General features: G+C 35.5%; 1 protein-coding gene across 7 annotated transcripts in view; it reads right to left on the reverse strand.

The window, feature by feature from the left end:
* Positions 1-475: 475 nt before the first annotated feature.
* The window catches only part of LOC123673750 (triple functional domain protein), a 250,022-nt gene continuing 233,962 nt past the window's right edge, over positions 476-16,535 (reverse strand). For 4 of the 7 annotated variants that reach the window (XM_045608399.1, XM_045608401.1, XM_045608402.1 and 1 more), the window contains 5 exons: positions 11,258-11,594; positions 5,278-6,383; positions 3,826-3,964; positions 2,912-3,310; positions 476-846 (listed from right to left, as the gene is read on the reverse strand). In XM_045608399.1, the coding sequence (XP_045464355.1) occupies positions 727-846; positions 2,912-3,310; positions 3,826-3,964; positions 5,278-6,383; positions 11,258-11,594 (2,101 nt within the window). In that variant the 3' untranslated portion in view covers positions 476-726. Of the gene's footprint in view, positions 847-2,911; positions 3,311-3,825; positions 3,965-5,277; positions 6,384-8,889; positions 9,117-11,257; positions 11,595-16,535 lie in introns of those variants that run through there. The other 3 variants (XM_045608400.1, XM_045608405.1, XM_045608404.1) reach the window with 3 other exon arrangements.

Below are 16,535 nucleotides of genomic sequence, written 5' to 3' on the forward strand. Positions count from 1 at the left end.
GAGGGTGAAACTTGGTGTCCCGCAAGGGTCAGTTTTGGGACCTCTACTCTTTTTACTTTTCATCAATGATCTCCCATCTTATGTTAAAGCCTTTGAGGTCACTCTATTTGCAGACGATACAACTGTCTCCTTGGCATCTGGAAGTCTTTCTTCCCTCTTGGAGGATGGTGGCGCTGTCAGGTGCTCTCCATTGGATATTCCTAGACTAGTTCTCAAAAAAACTGTTAGGATGCTTTTCACGCCAAGGCACGTGTTGAGAATTTGTTGGGGACTGTAAGATTTTTGGGAGTCGTACTTTACTCGTCGTTGCACTGGGATGTTCACGTTGAGAGCTTGCGAATAAGCTGTGTAAGACTGTTTTTCTCTTAAGGAGTATGTCGCATCGCTTGTCGGCGTTGTTGTCATTAACATTTTCACTTCAAATTTCAAATAAATGATAGCCCTCTCTATTCAAAAACAAGCTCACAACAATCTTTTCTCTGAAATCTTTATTGAATAAATAACAATCACTCTTTTTAAAACCTAATATCTTTTAAATATTTGAAAAAAGTATTAAAATTACATAAGTTACATACGATAAAATCATTCCATTACTTACACAATGTACTTAAGATGCTAAGAGGAAGATTAACAAATTTAAAAACAATATCACATGCTTTAATTACTCTAAAAAGTCTCGTAAAACTAAATTTCAAATAAAACAATATCTACGGTGGGTTCGAATGCTTAAAACAAATTGTGGGGCTTCGGCTGTGGACTAGTAGGTGATGCAGAAACATTTGTAGGATGTCTTCGTTGCATGAATGTTCTCAGATTCAAAGATGGAATAGTTATGGTAGGGCCGTCCTGCAAATGTAATTTGATGTTAGTTCTCTATCTATAAGTTTTCATTTGTAGATAATGGTGAGATTGAAGGATCTACAATAAAACAAATTAAAAGAGGTATTTTTCAAAGTGATACACAAAAAAAATTTCGGACATCTCTATGAAATATATTTTGATTGATTCAAAAAATGCTACATATATAAACATTTAGTCTTTATATTCAAATAAATAAATATACAGAATGCATAAAAATATAAGATGATTACAAAAGCCCATAAATTCAATTCCGAATGTTTAGTTCCAAAAAACATTAAAAGACAGTGAAATTCGTTATTAGACATTTCATTATATAAAATAACAATAGCACCAGAATCCAAGAAATACTGGGATAGAAGTACCTGCATGAAAGACATTTCAACGAGTTGAACCAGGATCATGTCGACATTGAGAACCATATTAGGACTTCTACATTCTGAAAAATAGCCGTACTACAAATACCGACCGGAGACCATTCTGGAGAACGAACGCTATAAACTGTATTGGGATCGTACGGTTTTCACTGACAAAACAGTTCCTCACAGCAGATTTTATTAGTCGATAAAGATGGGAAGACATCAATATCTGATCGGATAAAATAAGTGCCTGGATAAAGAGATAGGAAATATCCTCAACCAAAAATTGCCAAAAGAAGTCCTCAAGATAAAAATGGACCAGAGAAATATAACCAACTCAGAGTTGAATGCCGAGTTAGTATTAATTGCTCCTCCAGCACAAATGGGAGTTGAAAAGTTTTTAAAATCTCTGATTGGCCATTCAAAAAAAAAAAAATGTACCAACACACGAAACATGCTGGAGTGAAAGAGAGTGACTAAATCGTACACAGCACTGACCAATCAAAATAAAAAAAGTTTTGGCACAGGAGCCGTAATAATGGAAAAAATAATTAAATCTCCTACGCTCAGATAGTGTCGGGGATAAAGAAACAGGCAATAAAAGGCGAAATAATAGTTAAAGAAATTGAAGGAGTTCCACATTCGAACGAGGGGCATTTGCTGGTGGAGCTGAATGAAGAAAGCAAAAAAGCGGACAAAGAGCTAGATCACGTCACTGCAACGAAGGCAACACCAGTGAGGAAGGCCTCAAATTTTCAGGGGAAGGCAATTCAATAGACAATAAGGATTTGTTTGGTTTGCCTTGACCTCAAGCCACAAATCCATTGTTCCAACAAGAAGTATAAGGAATGAATTGAATTGAACTTTACATATTAGGTGTAGAAAAGAGAGAACTATTGCTTTAGTTGTCTGTATCTCGCGTATCAAATATGGACACTAGCAAAAGCAATAAAAAAATACGCTATATTTTATAGGTTTCCTGCAATAAGACGAAAATGCAAGCCAGGCAGCTGAAAATTCAAATAGTGTTCATGGTCCTGATACTGTAACAGTCAACATTGCGCTATTTTGGTTTCATCATTTTCGTCAAAGATGCACCACGTACTGGAAGGACAATTGTCGAAAATGTCAATATAATCATGAACTATGATTATGAATTTTCGAGTCCGACCATCATGTAAGCACTGTTTCGATTGCCCAAGAGCTAAAGATTGGACAAAAAACCGTTTGGAACCATTTGCAAAAGGCTGGTCTCAAGAAGAAGCTCGATGTATGGGTACAATTCGATTTAACGCCAAAAAAACTCATAGACCGAATTCCCATCTGCGAATCTCTGCTAGATCGCAACAAAATCGGCCCATTTTTAAAGCGGTTGGTGACTGGTGATGAAAAGTGGATCACTTACGACAACGTCAAGCAAAAACGGTCGTGTTCGAAACTCGGTGAACCGGCTGAAATGTTGGCCAAGCTAGGATTAAAGGCTTGGAAGATTTTGTTGTGTGTTTGATGGGATTGCCAGGGTATTATCTACTATGAGCTGGTTCCCTACGGCACAACATACTCTAGGTAGGAAAAACTGTTTTCTCAGCCTCGATCAATCTAAACGTATCACAAGTTACATTCGTCAACAGTCCTCCATCAACAATAATAGGATAAGAATGGGATAGTTTTAATAAAAAACAGTGAACACTTACCTCGACGATCCAAGAAATATTCAAGGCGTCTTCCATAGACAGTCTTTGTGCGGGGACCAGTACCAGCAATTTCCCAATGAGTTCTTTCGCTGCGTCGGAAATGCGATCGAAATATTCTTCCGGATAACAGTAGTCGCATTTCAGAATATTGGCTGTCGTTTCTTCCATGGAATCGTCAAGAAACGGCGAAACGCCACTGAGTAGGACGTAGAGAAAGACGCCAACCGCCCAAAAATCGGTATGTTTTCCAACTGGTTGGCCTAGGACTAATTCCGGCGAGGCAAATTCCAGACAAGCCGGAGGTAGGATCACGTTTTTCTGTATATTAACCGAGTCGCCAAAGTCTATCAGTTTCAGTACGTGTGTGGGAATGGAGACATCGATAAGTACATTTTCCGGCTAGAAGAGAGTTATAAAATTCAAATCAGTCAATATTTGATAAAGGTTATTCAATACCAGAAATGATATGTATAAAACAAAGTATTTCCATAGATATTTCAATGTTTGCAACAATTGTTCCGCTAACACTGTGGCTTCTCCAGGTTACAATTCGAGAAATGCATCTCCACTTTACATTTCCACTGATGATCAGTCTAAATGTAATCTGAAGAAGCCACAGTGTTTCTATAGGGTTTTACAACAAAAGGTTTCATTTTGAATAGCTAGCTACTGCTACTCAACTGCTTGAAGCAGTCCGTTTACGGCCGTACTTAATGACATACTTTCTTTTCATTTCACAATGAAATATATATCCATTGATTTCTCCTGGAATATTCTCGTTTTTTTTTAAATATCAACCTGAAATCTTTAATTGGAAAACCCTTTACAGTTTCAGTATTATTTTTATTATTATGTACCCATAAAAAAGAGTTATTGAAGAAATTATATTATATTTTGGGAGAAATAATACAAACCTTAATGTCTAAATGCGATATATCCTTCTTATGCAACCAGGATAAGGCAGCAATCATTTGTTTCGCATAACTTTTTGCTTCACTTTCACAGTAATTGTCTTTTTCCGCTAGGTAGGTGAAAAGGTATGGACCTTTCACTCTGCAAAATATAAGAAAGTTAAAATTTTATATTCATTTCAAGCTTTTGAACTATTTTATAGCTTGTGGATTCCATCACTTCATGAAATAAAAGCATCAATATCTAACTCAATGAATAGATTCTGTTTATCTTTATTAAGTTATTCTTAGTGAATCTTCCTCTAAAACTGCTCATGAAATAGGAGTTTTGAATGCTTTGAGTCCACAGTATTGAGATTTGAAAGTAAAATAAAAAATAAATTAAAAAATGTTTTGAATTATTCTTCTCGAATTTATTTAATTTATAATTTCTTATAATAAAAAATGTACTCTTTCACTGACGCCGCTAAGGCAATGTTATTATTGGTTTCATGTGGCATGTTGCATAACTTAGTGGCTCAAATCATAAGGGTTACAAGGATTGCTACTCAGTTTTGAGAAAAGTGAAAATCTATACTCAAAATCCGAAAATTGATTTAGTGTTGTTCATAATATTCTCCATGAAGATTAATAGGCTTTTACAAGCGCTTGAATCAATTTATGAGGTACTTTGTTCTTGATTGAGCTACCTCTAAAACATGTGAATTGAAAACATCTAGCGGATTTTCTGTTTGATCTGAAGAAATTGTTCTAGTTCATCGTTCTACTCAAGTTATAGTAATCACACTCTAATCAACAGAATCTCAACAAACGTTCAACAAAAGTTTCGATAACGATGTTGTCATCTGATAACAAAAAAATACCATTAAATTTGCATTTCTCTTATTTTCCAATACATTTGGTGAACCAATGGTATTGTACAATTCAGAATTGATCAGCCTACGTTGCTCTAATAGCATGATGGCCACATTTTTAATATTCTAGTTCTTACGAAAAGAAATATCCTGTAATATTCAGAGAACATCGTGAGAACCAAGGGGTAGAAACAAGAAACATTTGGTTCTAAGTGCTTGATGTACGAAAAACTCATTGGTCTCATTTTGAAAGATCTATACATATGATTGTTGTTCGGTTTAGCGCTCAAATGATTTATCTCCTATCTCGATTTTAAAGACAACTGTTGAAACTCCAAAATCAAATGTTTTCAACATTTCTGTTGAGCAAAAATATCCACGATTCAAATCTATTTTTTGACGAAGATTCAAGCACTTGTAAACAAGACAAAGAGCAATGGTGTGACAAAACGTTGACGACTATTACACTTAAAAATGACAAACTTCGGGATGAACATGATGAACATTTCGCATATTCAAACTGGTGTGGATACATCTCAAGACTTACGCAGCAATCCTCGTATCAGGAATTAATTTAAAAAAAAACTAAAAGGGTACTCACAATTCTAATACTATAGTATCTATCCCCGGATGGGGAGCGTTGTCGAACAGGGCTAAACCCCTTATAATATTGCCATGTTGGATTCCGGCCAATAGAGAGTACTCCGCTTGCGTTATATTATGAGACTGTTTCCTTCTTATCACCTGCTTCAACGCCACCTCGACCTGCGTCCCCCTGTCTTTCGCCCTCTTCACCACGGAAAACCTACCCCTGTCCAACTCTTCCAACTCCACGTACCTCCTCTTGAACTGCTCCTGCTGCCATCTCAGATTGTCGGCGACCGGCAGCGTTACCGCCACGCTGGGCAGACTTATCAGTTTGTTCTGCGCCGCGATTATCCTAAAACTGTACGTTTCGCCCGGCGACAAATTCTCGATCGTGTAGGATTTCGTTTCGATCAACCTGCCGCCGTTGATTGGAAGCCACTCTCCCGAACCCAACCTGCAGTATTCCAGGTAGAACTTATCGTAGGCCGTACTTTCCCACCTCAGGTGGACGCTGGAGCAAGACACCACCTGGACCGAGGGTTCTTGGAGGGGGGTGAACGACTCGGCCACGCTCAGAATGGAGCAGCTTTCCGCGCAGCCGTGGTCGTTGGAAATAATCACCGAGTACTTCCCCGAATCAGTCTTTTTAACGTTCTCGATTGTCAGCACGGCCAAGCCTTCCTCGCTCTGGCTCGTGTGCAGTTTGGCCGTTTGCAACACTACCACTTCCGGTTCCATCTTCCTCCAGCATATCTTGGTGGCGCGTCCGTGGTGACGTATGCGACATCTGAGGGTGACCTCGGAGCCGGTGTGCGCGTTGGCGTCCCTCAGGGGTTCGATGAATTCCGGTAGAGGATTTTCGGCGATCGAGGGTTCTTGCAGGGAGTTCTCTTGAGATCTACGGCCCGGTTTCTTGAACTTGAAGGACCAGGGTCTGCGGTTATAGGCGGATAGGACGTGGGCCGGAACCCATATCTCTTCCAGGTGGGAGTTTGTCCTTACGAGATAACCCTGGGTTTGGTCGTGCTTGATTACGGTCACGATGTCCCCTAGTGCCAGTTCGGGCCATTCGCAAACCAAGCGTGCCTGACTACCGGGCGACATTAAAGTTATGTCGGACTGTCGAGAAAAAAATGAACTATTAGTGAAAGAAGGTATGAAACGTTGATAACCCCAAAATAAAAAAAAAATTAGAGAAAACTCAATATTCCGGAGATGCAAGGTGTCAAAAACATTTATTAATGAAATAACTATACGAATTTTAAAGTGCCTACCTATGTTTTTAGGTATGTAGTTACTCTGCTCGAGAGGTGGCGTTATGTGCTTCGCGCCACACTTTAGTGCGGATCTGGAGAGTTTATAGTGCTTGCCGCATTACGCACATTACAGTAATGGCACCTCCTCACGTTAGTGGAAAGGTGTATTGCACAGAGATCACTGGGTTGCCAAATTGAAAATTCCACCAGTGATCTCGGGATGAATCACCGTAATAGCCAGAGAGAAATCTTCTTATTGGCCTCAAGAAAAAATCGCCAAAAGTAATACAGGTTTCTCAGATACAATTCACTTTTCCATATGAATTTAATCAATCTCAATTTTTAATCATGTCTTTTATTTGAATAATATCAACTGTAACAAAGGCGCCGTGAATTCCAGTATATATCAGTGGATTCCATTAAGCAAAGTGCACTACAAGTTCTAAGACAAACTTTGGCAAATGATGATAGCTGTGCTCATTCTGAAAATTTGCTTTTCTATAAACATAAGACCGATTCATTTTCGATTAGAAGTTACAAGAATTTTAGGAAAATTATTTTCATGTTGATATGGCAACTAGTGTTTTTTCATTCATTTGATACTTGGTGTACGTATTGAATAACAGAGCATTATTTCATAACTCAGTAGCCTATAGATATTGTGTTTGAATATTGGTATTCTAACGAAAACTCCAGAAGAGAAGCTCGAGAATACTGAAGAAAGTATCCAAATAGAAACCAACTTGCTCACACAGTATTTGGTACATCATTCCGAAAACATCCAAAAACAGACAATCCACTCCAAAGAAAGCCATTCAGCCAACTGAGGTGAGTGTAGAAAATGTACTAAAAGCTGTCTTTTTTAACACTTAGATTAGTGTTCGGATTATAGCTCTTCATTTATCAACAAATTTCGTGGGGCTTGTCTTGAAAAGAGAAAGGTTCCATGCATTTCATAAACAAAATCTACAAGCTTTACATGCTACGACACTTGTTTTCTAAGGACGGTATCAACAATAATCATCATGAACATTTTGGTGTCTACGTTTGGGCTGAGATTTTCCACAATGAGTTGAAGCCAGTAAATGTTGTAAATGATCGTTTAAATGCAGGTTTTTGGAGCACAACCTTTTTGACTTCATCAATAATCTAGGGCTCAACATTGTTTGAATTATGTGGCATCAGCACGATGGTGTACCACAGAGTGAAAAGTAGTTGCTGAGTTAAATAAAAATTATCGAATGAATGGAAAGGCCAAGGGAGACCAATGCCATGACCACTTCATTTATCGTATCTCAATCCGTTAAGATTTTTTTTATGGGGATATCTGAAGCAACTTTTCTGTCAATAATTACTTGATAGAATTCAAGCGAATGCAGCGAACCATATATATTGAAAATAAGGACTGATTCAGACTGAAGATCTCGAACTGACAATTGCCGCAGCCAGAGTTTCAAGGGGGAATTGAAGAACTACAAAATAAGCTTTCTCTTCGACAAGTCCTGATATGTGAGCAGTCTCAAAAAGACGAAGACCTACAAAACAACAGTTTTGACCGAAAGGTCCCCAAAAATTACTAGGTCTTTATAGTTCCATGATTGTAAATGAAGGTGCCTTCTTACGTACCGGCGATCTGTCGATCAGAACTACCGGTTTGCAGATCTTCGGTTTTCCTAGAATACTCACGCTGCGACGGATCATCAGGTCAAGACCTCCAGTCTGGATCGAACGTTCGCTAAAAAAACAATATTGCGATGCTTTTTTCATTCAAGATATGATCAACACATTGCATCTTCGAAACTTTACGTTTTCAAAATCAAGTTTTGACTCCATTTGAAAAATAATTCAATATGGAAGTTAGAACAGTAATAATGTTTATGTGAATTTCCAGAATGGTAGTACTGTGAATAATGTTCTATTTGAAATTAATGTTCAAGTCTATAGTTTCATGCTGTTAGTGAATGCAGTAGTCATATAATATGTCTACCAATAACTGGATTCAAATTTGTAGAATATCCAGGATGTAATTACTAAGTGTTCTACCCATTCGAACTAAAATCAATCAATTACGTATATATTTTTCATTTTACAAATGATCTCCATTATAGGAACTAAAATTATTCTCGAAAATTGAAGTAACGGTACCAAAAAATGAAAGTCACACTTTGAACTCCGTGAAAATTAGGGAGTAGTTGCTTTGAGATCTGAAATATTTCTCTTAGCCAATGTTCAGTATGTGTGAGATGAATCAAAACCGTCAAAATTGATTATTATCAATGATTAAGGTGCATTTGAATGGTCTAAAGATAATGATTTGTGCATGATGTGTAGCTAGGTGGATCGTTATTGGCTCTAATATTCATGCTCACCGTTCTTTAAGAGTATCCAGTCAATCCTACTGTAAACCAAATTGTCTTATTTATTTTTATGGCAGACACATTAACCCTAACTTAAACATATTTAATACAATAATTCCTAATATACTGCAGTGGTTCGTGCATAGAAATACTCCATTCTAATGGTAAGTTAAATTCATGATCACAGCATTCATATATCTATTGGTTAATTATTCTGTTCCCAAGCTCTTTTAGGATACCTATGTGGAAAAAAACGTGCAAATATATAAATACAGTTAAACACAAGAATCAGATCTATAGTACAATTTCAAGCATGCTTAGGCCCGATACTTTTCTAAACAAAATTTATGTGATGGTGTGAAATTAGTTGCCAACTATCCTCTACCAGAATTTTCCAAAGAAAAAAATAATAAGATTAGATTATGCGTATTGCGTGTGATCTGAAAGATTTATTGTGAATCCTCTAGTTGATACCTGTCGGTAACGAACTTTAGGTTAGGTGGCGGTCATTCTAATGAATGCACATTTCTACTCATAGGATCAAATCTTCCATAAATCGGCTAAACAACACTGTCGATTCTGACAATCTCATCTCTATTTGCAGCTTTCCATTCTGTTAGAGTGGGAGGTTATTGGGAGTAAATAACGCCCCTTATGTAGACCCCGAGAATAAATCACAAGGCGAAGATATGACTCCTATATGTGAGGAGTACAAGGCAGGGACCACTGAATAGCCTTAATTGTTGTGGTTCCCTGCAATGAAACACTCCAATACCTATCACGAGGTATCATTATTGCTCGACTATTGGTATTTGGTCACCATTGAGTCGTTGAAAGCATCTAAAAAGTTTCTTTTCAGATAGTCAATTTCATATTGGCTATCTTTTGATGTACAGTTACCCAATGAACAGGGGTACTATCTCAGCGACGTTTATCGACCATACATAGTGAGAGCAAAATGAATAGCAACGCATTTTTGGCAGCGCCTAGCTGGCCACACCAGCAGATAAATTTAGTTAACTGAAGGTGAAAGTACCGGGCCTTGAAATATCAGTAAATCATTCGTGATGCAAGGCTAATAATTCAAGATATCTATCCTAGTGATCAATTCAAAAATATATGCAGGTCTAAACGGTTTTCCAATAAGAAGTTACATTTTGAATAACCTGCTATCTGGGCAACTGTCACTTTTCACAACTCAAACTACTATTCAAGGAGAAATAATACACGCTTCAACAACGTTTTGAAATTGTTAAAATTCACTACAAAAATAGTGAAAATGTTGTAGTCACAGTTCGAAAAACTGAAGCACCTTTTCAGCCGACACGAACCTGATAGAAAAATTTGAGTTGTTGGAACAAGTTAATGATGTGAACAATCGAAACCGTGTGCGTGACTAAACAACCGCGAATATTACTGCTGTAGCCTGTAGTGTTGACGAAAATCCAAGTTTGTCGTTTCCTCGTCGATCTTGGGCTACCGACCTATGATTAATGATTTTTTTAAGGCCGGGATTGGAAGATATTGTAATGGACGACGTTTATTTTCAACAAGACAGCGCTACGTGCCACATAAGCAACGAAACAATCTCAATTTTAAAGGAAAAATTTACTGGTTGTGTTATTTCTCAGAATTGTCAACGAGATCTTGTGATTTAATATTTAAAAACTTTTTTCTTCTAGTCATGTGAAACTGAAACATAAGGCCTATGCCTATGCTCCACAATCGATTCAAGACTCTAAAAATGGAATTGGTGAAGTTATCGAAGACATACAGCCTCAAATGTGCGAATTGGTCATTGAAAATTTCATGAAAAGGATGTGGTGCTGCAACCATAGCCGTGGCGGTCATTTGACTGATCGTAAATGGCATACCTTCGTCTTTACAATGAAATAAACATTCATTTCTCTTGAAATATAGTCGTTTTATTTAATATCAAAATGGAATCTCTTATTGGAAAACCATGTAGATGAATATAATAGAATATGTGGATAAAAGTTTTCAAAAAACTTTGAGTCAATCCAAATTAAATGCAAGTCTGTAATAATACAAGAGGTATTTTAATTTCTATTGATATCGGAAACGTAAGTGATGTCAGAACAATGATTGGAAATAATGAATTTCCGGAATATTGCTTTTGAGCATTACATTTCACCGCACATAAAGCACATATTGAGCCTAAGCTTGAATAACGAAATTAACATCAAAAGATGCACTAAAGAACATTAAACAGTATGAAAATACCTTAGACAGAAGTCTTGCAAAAAATTAACAGATTCATTTCAGAAAAGTATCCATCGAAATCTCATAAATTATGATGAAAATTCTACTAGTATTCTACCTCCATAAAAAATTACTCATACAATGAAAATAACCTTACCGATGGCTGGTTAGTCTCTGACCACCTTCGATGCACTTCACCCTTACTGTCTTTTGGCGATTCTAAGTTTAAAGGTTCACTTTTATGCTTGGATCTGAGCGAATGCTTGAATCCAAAGCCTTCAAATATCCGTCCACTTCTGGCCTTAGTGGGAGTTGGAGATTTATCACAACTGTCATTGAGTTCACTATGATCTGGTATTCCGACAGTATTCGCCTTATGAATTGTCTTTCGTGCCGGTTTACTTGATGAACCAGACGGTGCAGAAGATGAATTACTTGTCACTACCTTTCGATAAGTCGGATCCCACATGGTGGTTAGATCCGAACTTGTACTGCTTCAGGGAGAAACAAAACAAAAAAAAATTAAAGGAACAAATAAAAAATGGTTAGAAATAGGTGAAATGGAAAATAAAGATAAAGAGAAAGGAGTCTTTTCTTTCTTACTGTTTTTTATGACATTTGGAATATTTTCAATGCAGTATGATATGCATTTGTATTGCCAAAAATATACAGGGCGTTTTGAAATATGATGAGATTTTTTGAAGAGGTCATACTAGGGGTCATAATATGCAACAAATGGGAGGTCAAATGTGGATGCCTACTGAGCTATGGCGGCTTTTCGAATTCTCGGAAAATATCTGAGTTGTTTCGGAAAAGAATTAATGGTGTGAAAACTATTATTCTGTGAAGATTCAACTTAAGTATGCTTTCTTGAAAGTTTAAAAATGAGGGTTCACTTAAGAATGGAGAATGTCCGCCTAAAACTCAAACAATCTTAGGAATTGATTTTAAGTGGCCACAACACTTGTTTTGGAAATTTTCTCCAAATCAGTAGTGTGTTACTCGAAAAAACCTCAGGGAACTGGTTGTACAGTTACTTACATCAATTCCTTGTTTTATTAGCTTTCTAAAAAGGTGTTGTAACTTTTTCAAAGGATTGGACAAAAAATCCAACAAATGATACAAATGTCATCGAGTTGCATGTAATTAGTACGGAGAAATACCTTACGTTTGAAAAGTATTTATTTTCTGATGGCTGCTTTTGAAAACCAAAAGTATACGGATATTTTATAATGTAACCAGTTGTGTGTTGGGAATGCCTCAGCAGCACGAAGGAGGTCATAAAAAGGCTTTATTCAAATCAGTACGCAGTTTGATTCCCTAATCGTCGTGTTCCTCATTGGAATGTGTTTAGTACGACATATTCAAGAATCAAGATGAATTCAGCAAAGTCAAAGTGACTCTGGTAAACCGAACATCTACAGTTCAACAAATTTTAGCAGCAATTTTTAGATGAAATACATCTCGCAGATTCAACGAGAGCAGTGGTGGATAATCTTAATTTTATGCATTGTGAAGTATGGTTCAAAATGCACACATTAGAGGGGTTTCGGTCAGAAGAATAGACTTCTGCCGGTGGTCTAATAACTGAAAGCTAATAAAACTAGGAATAGATTGACGTAATTTGTACGCAAAGTAAGCATAGATCTTGATTCCATGAAAGAACCAAATGCTATATACTGCAATTAAAAATTTTTTTTTTTCAAAATTGTATGTCTAATGAAAATTTTTTAGGGAATCCATGATATAGTTAGAAACCAAAAATATAAAATTGACTCCAACTTCATTTGCTAAAAATCCAAATTTACTCCAGTAATGAAATTTTAATTTTACCTGAAATCCATCTTTGCTAAACTTAACTTATTAAATTTCAAAATGAGGATGTGTGTTAGTAAAAAGCCGCATCATTCTTTTAGTTTTTTTATTCTATTGAAAATTTGTATTTCATTTTTCACCAATAAGTAATGTTATATTTATATACAATCATACACATTCTATTTACACATGGTCATCATAATTTCATCGAGAAAAAAAACTATTAGTTGAAAATATTGAGTCTTCAAAAAGATTATCTTGCTTTTTATTTGTAGTATTAGAAATCTCGGTTCACTTAAAAATCAAATATCTCATAAATTTCCTAATTTCCAGGAGATTATACGATTAAAGCTTATATCATTAGAAATATATTGTTTTAGCTTGCATGAGCATATTGAAAAAGTGTTGAGCAAAATTTTGAACAAAATAATGGTGTGGTTCATAATTTACTTCCATATACTCAATTCAGAACTGTCTTCTAAACAGTAAGTGAAATTTTTTCAAAATATCAATAAACATTTAATTTCAAGAAGAATCAATTGTTAAATGTTACAAATCCCAAACAATAATGAGAGCAGATTTATTAGACTAAAGCAGGATGATATGTGTTCTATTGAAAAGAAGAAAAAATTTGCCAATATTCATTTGAAAATCTGTTGACATAGAAGCTTGAAAAATAGATTAGCGTATTTTAATTGAAGTATATGCAAAATAGTGGCAAATTTTTCATAACATACAATAATTTTTATGAAAAATCAATTAGAATAATTCATCCACAAGTCCCATCACCTCATAGTCATCATTCAATATGTATAATGTATATGGAAATATTGGTTATAACAATAATTAAAACAGGTTATTCACAATTTCACAAGACCAAGTCCAAAGTAAGCAGTTTGATGAGTTATGGACATATCTTGAATATACTACTGAAATAAATAAAACGAAGGACCTGCGAAATCGAACTCAAAGATTACAATTTCAGTGGAACCAGATATTTTTTCACAATAATATCAGAATCCTGCACACAACAGTGCTTTTTATGATCCATGTTCATCCATGGAATATGTTTGAATGTAGAAATGTTTCAAATAGTATGTATTCAATGAACGGAATTTAAAATTTATGGTATTTTTGCAATTATTTGAAGAAACTTTGAAATTTGGAATGGTAGCATTCATAAAAAGCATACAAAATCGGAAATTAATCATGAAATTGAAATAATAAGAGAAATCTAGCAATTAATTATCGTTGCTATACAGGTTGTTTCGTTTAAAAATCTCCACTGAAATAATTCCTTGGAAAGAGCCTGAATAAAAAAGATTCTTAGTCTTCAAGGGGACATCGAATGCAGATATTCAATATGATCTTGGAGTTTGATTTGTGTCATGTCAAGGTCGAGTTTATTTTTGAAAATAGGGAATATACAGTTTTCTTTGGAGAATATTAATCTTGTTGAATTTCCGATTTCTTTCCAACCACACACATGAGTTGACACATGCCGAATTTTGAAATGACCACACCATTGCAAAAAAATGCATTGGTACATAATTATGAATTTTGGATAATTGCGTCATTTCAGACAATTTTCTTTAGTATTGGATAGTGGAGAATAGAACTGTGCATTGCTGATCATGGTGAAACTTTTGAAATTTTTTCGGCAACCGTCCGGGAAGTGCTCACTTCCCGGACTATTTTTCTCTGAGAAAGTAGCATTTTCCGGCCTAGTCCGGAAAGTACGCACTTCCCGGACTAGGCCGGAAAAGAATCACGTCGTTTGTGTCATTGTGAATATGAAAATCTTGGAAGGTATATTTTTAATAAGATGCATAGAATCCCTGGTGTGTTTACTGATTCGATATTGTTTCAGACTTTTCGGGAGATCCACCTGTTGCTTTGGTGTTCTGCTTCACCAGAGCTCTGTAAGGGGGCGCTCTTCAAAAATTTTAGAATTCCTTCTATCTGCCTGGTGCCGTTTAAAAAGGAAATACTGATTTTAGACACTACAATAAATTACAATTCAGTTCATATCGAATTTTTACTCAAATGAATGGAATATAATGACAGACCATAGAATATAAAATATTATTGTTCTATACTCAAAGTTCACGACAAGAGCGTAGAAATGGGGGGATACTGGGGGTAATTACACGGTGTTCCTAAATTGGAGATGGTTTAAGTTTTTTTCTGGTATAACCTTCCCTTCACAAGATATTTAATTTGAATTTGCCATAGATATTCCAGTTTGAAGTTTTCACCATGTGATATGCTAATTTTGAATGCAAATCTACAGGGTGATATTTTTTCTGGAAGGATGCCTGCTTCCTTCCTCCAAAACTATATTTTGGTGAATAGCTGTTAGTTCAGAAAAATGTAGAAAAAAACTCTGGTCCAGGACTACACTTTTTGGTTTGTTATAGTTTTGTCGCATCTGCTATCGATTTCGAGAAAAAATCTCTAGTAATCCTCAGGAAAATCCAAATTATTATAAAGATCTAGCTAGTAAGCTCTAATGAATGCATTAATTATAAGTTTAGGTATTTATTTACCCAATCTGTAGCGAAGATTAATAAATATTTGATAAACTGATATAAGCATCACAAAAAGTACGACACACTAGAAACAACCTGCATATTAAAAGCAATCGTTTGTGTGCTCATATTCATGAAACTTTTTTTTCTTAAAATAATCCAAGTATTTTCTCATTTTCCTTCGTAACTCTAATTTGGGAATACCCAGTATAAGGTAAGAACAACCGAATTAGTAATAAAAAAAATTATTTAGAGTAATTTGGTTCAAACTTCGTTATCAAACTTCTTTTTTTAACATTACAGATATGAGTAAAAGTTGTCAAAAAATTTTTTTTCGATTATCCCCCCCCAAGAAAAAAAAGATCTACGCCCTTGTTTACAAGAGTCGAGACTCGAGAGAAATGACAAATATAAACGATGTATGCGCCATCTGAAAAAAACGCGATCCTTCGAAATCAAGTAGGTATAAATCTGAAAAATCTCCCGTTTTGTCTGAATGTTTTACAGGTATAAGTAGACACACCAGGTTTTCTATGCATCTCAATTTTTAATGAATGTAGTAGATCATTACCATAGCAACCGAGAAAACGGCTGACAGTTCATATGAAATTATTTGTCAATTTTGGCCACCCCTGTTTTTGAAAGCTAGCGTCGCCACTGGTCACATTGCATGTCTGCATTCAAAGACTCCCAGAAAACTAAGAAACTTTCATTTGAATATTTTTTTAATCTAGGCTTTTCCCAAAGAGTTATTTCAGGGGATCTTTCGAAATGGGACACCCTGTATATATTTGAAAATTTACAGGGATAAATTATTATTATGAAAGAAAATATTGATAATTCATTTATTCATAGAAAATTTACTACTTTCCAAGTTATAAACAAATTTTATGTTTCACTCTCCACAGTTTTAATTTTCAATAATCTATATCTTTCGAAACTTCAAAATCTGAATATAAGTTTTGTTGAAGATTAGGGAACGATGAATGTTTATTGAGTGATTATATTGATGAGCTCGTATGTAAAAAACTATCAACTTCTTTTAAAGGTCATTTGTTCTAATTGAAACAATTTTCGAGTAATTCAAAA

Source organism: Harmonia axyridis, chromosome 2 (genome assembly GCF_914767665.1).
Source record: "Harmonia axyridis chromosome 2, icHarAxyr1.1, whole genome shotgun sequence".
Classification (NCBI taxonomy): Eukaryota; Metazoa; Arthropoda; class Insecta; order Coleoptera; family Coccinellidae; genus Harmonia; species Harmonia axyridis.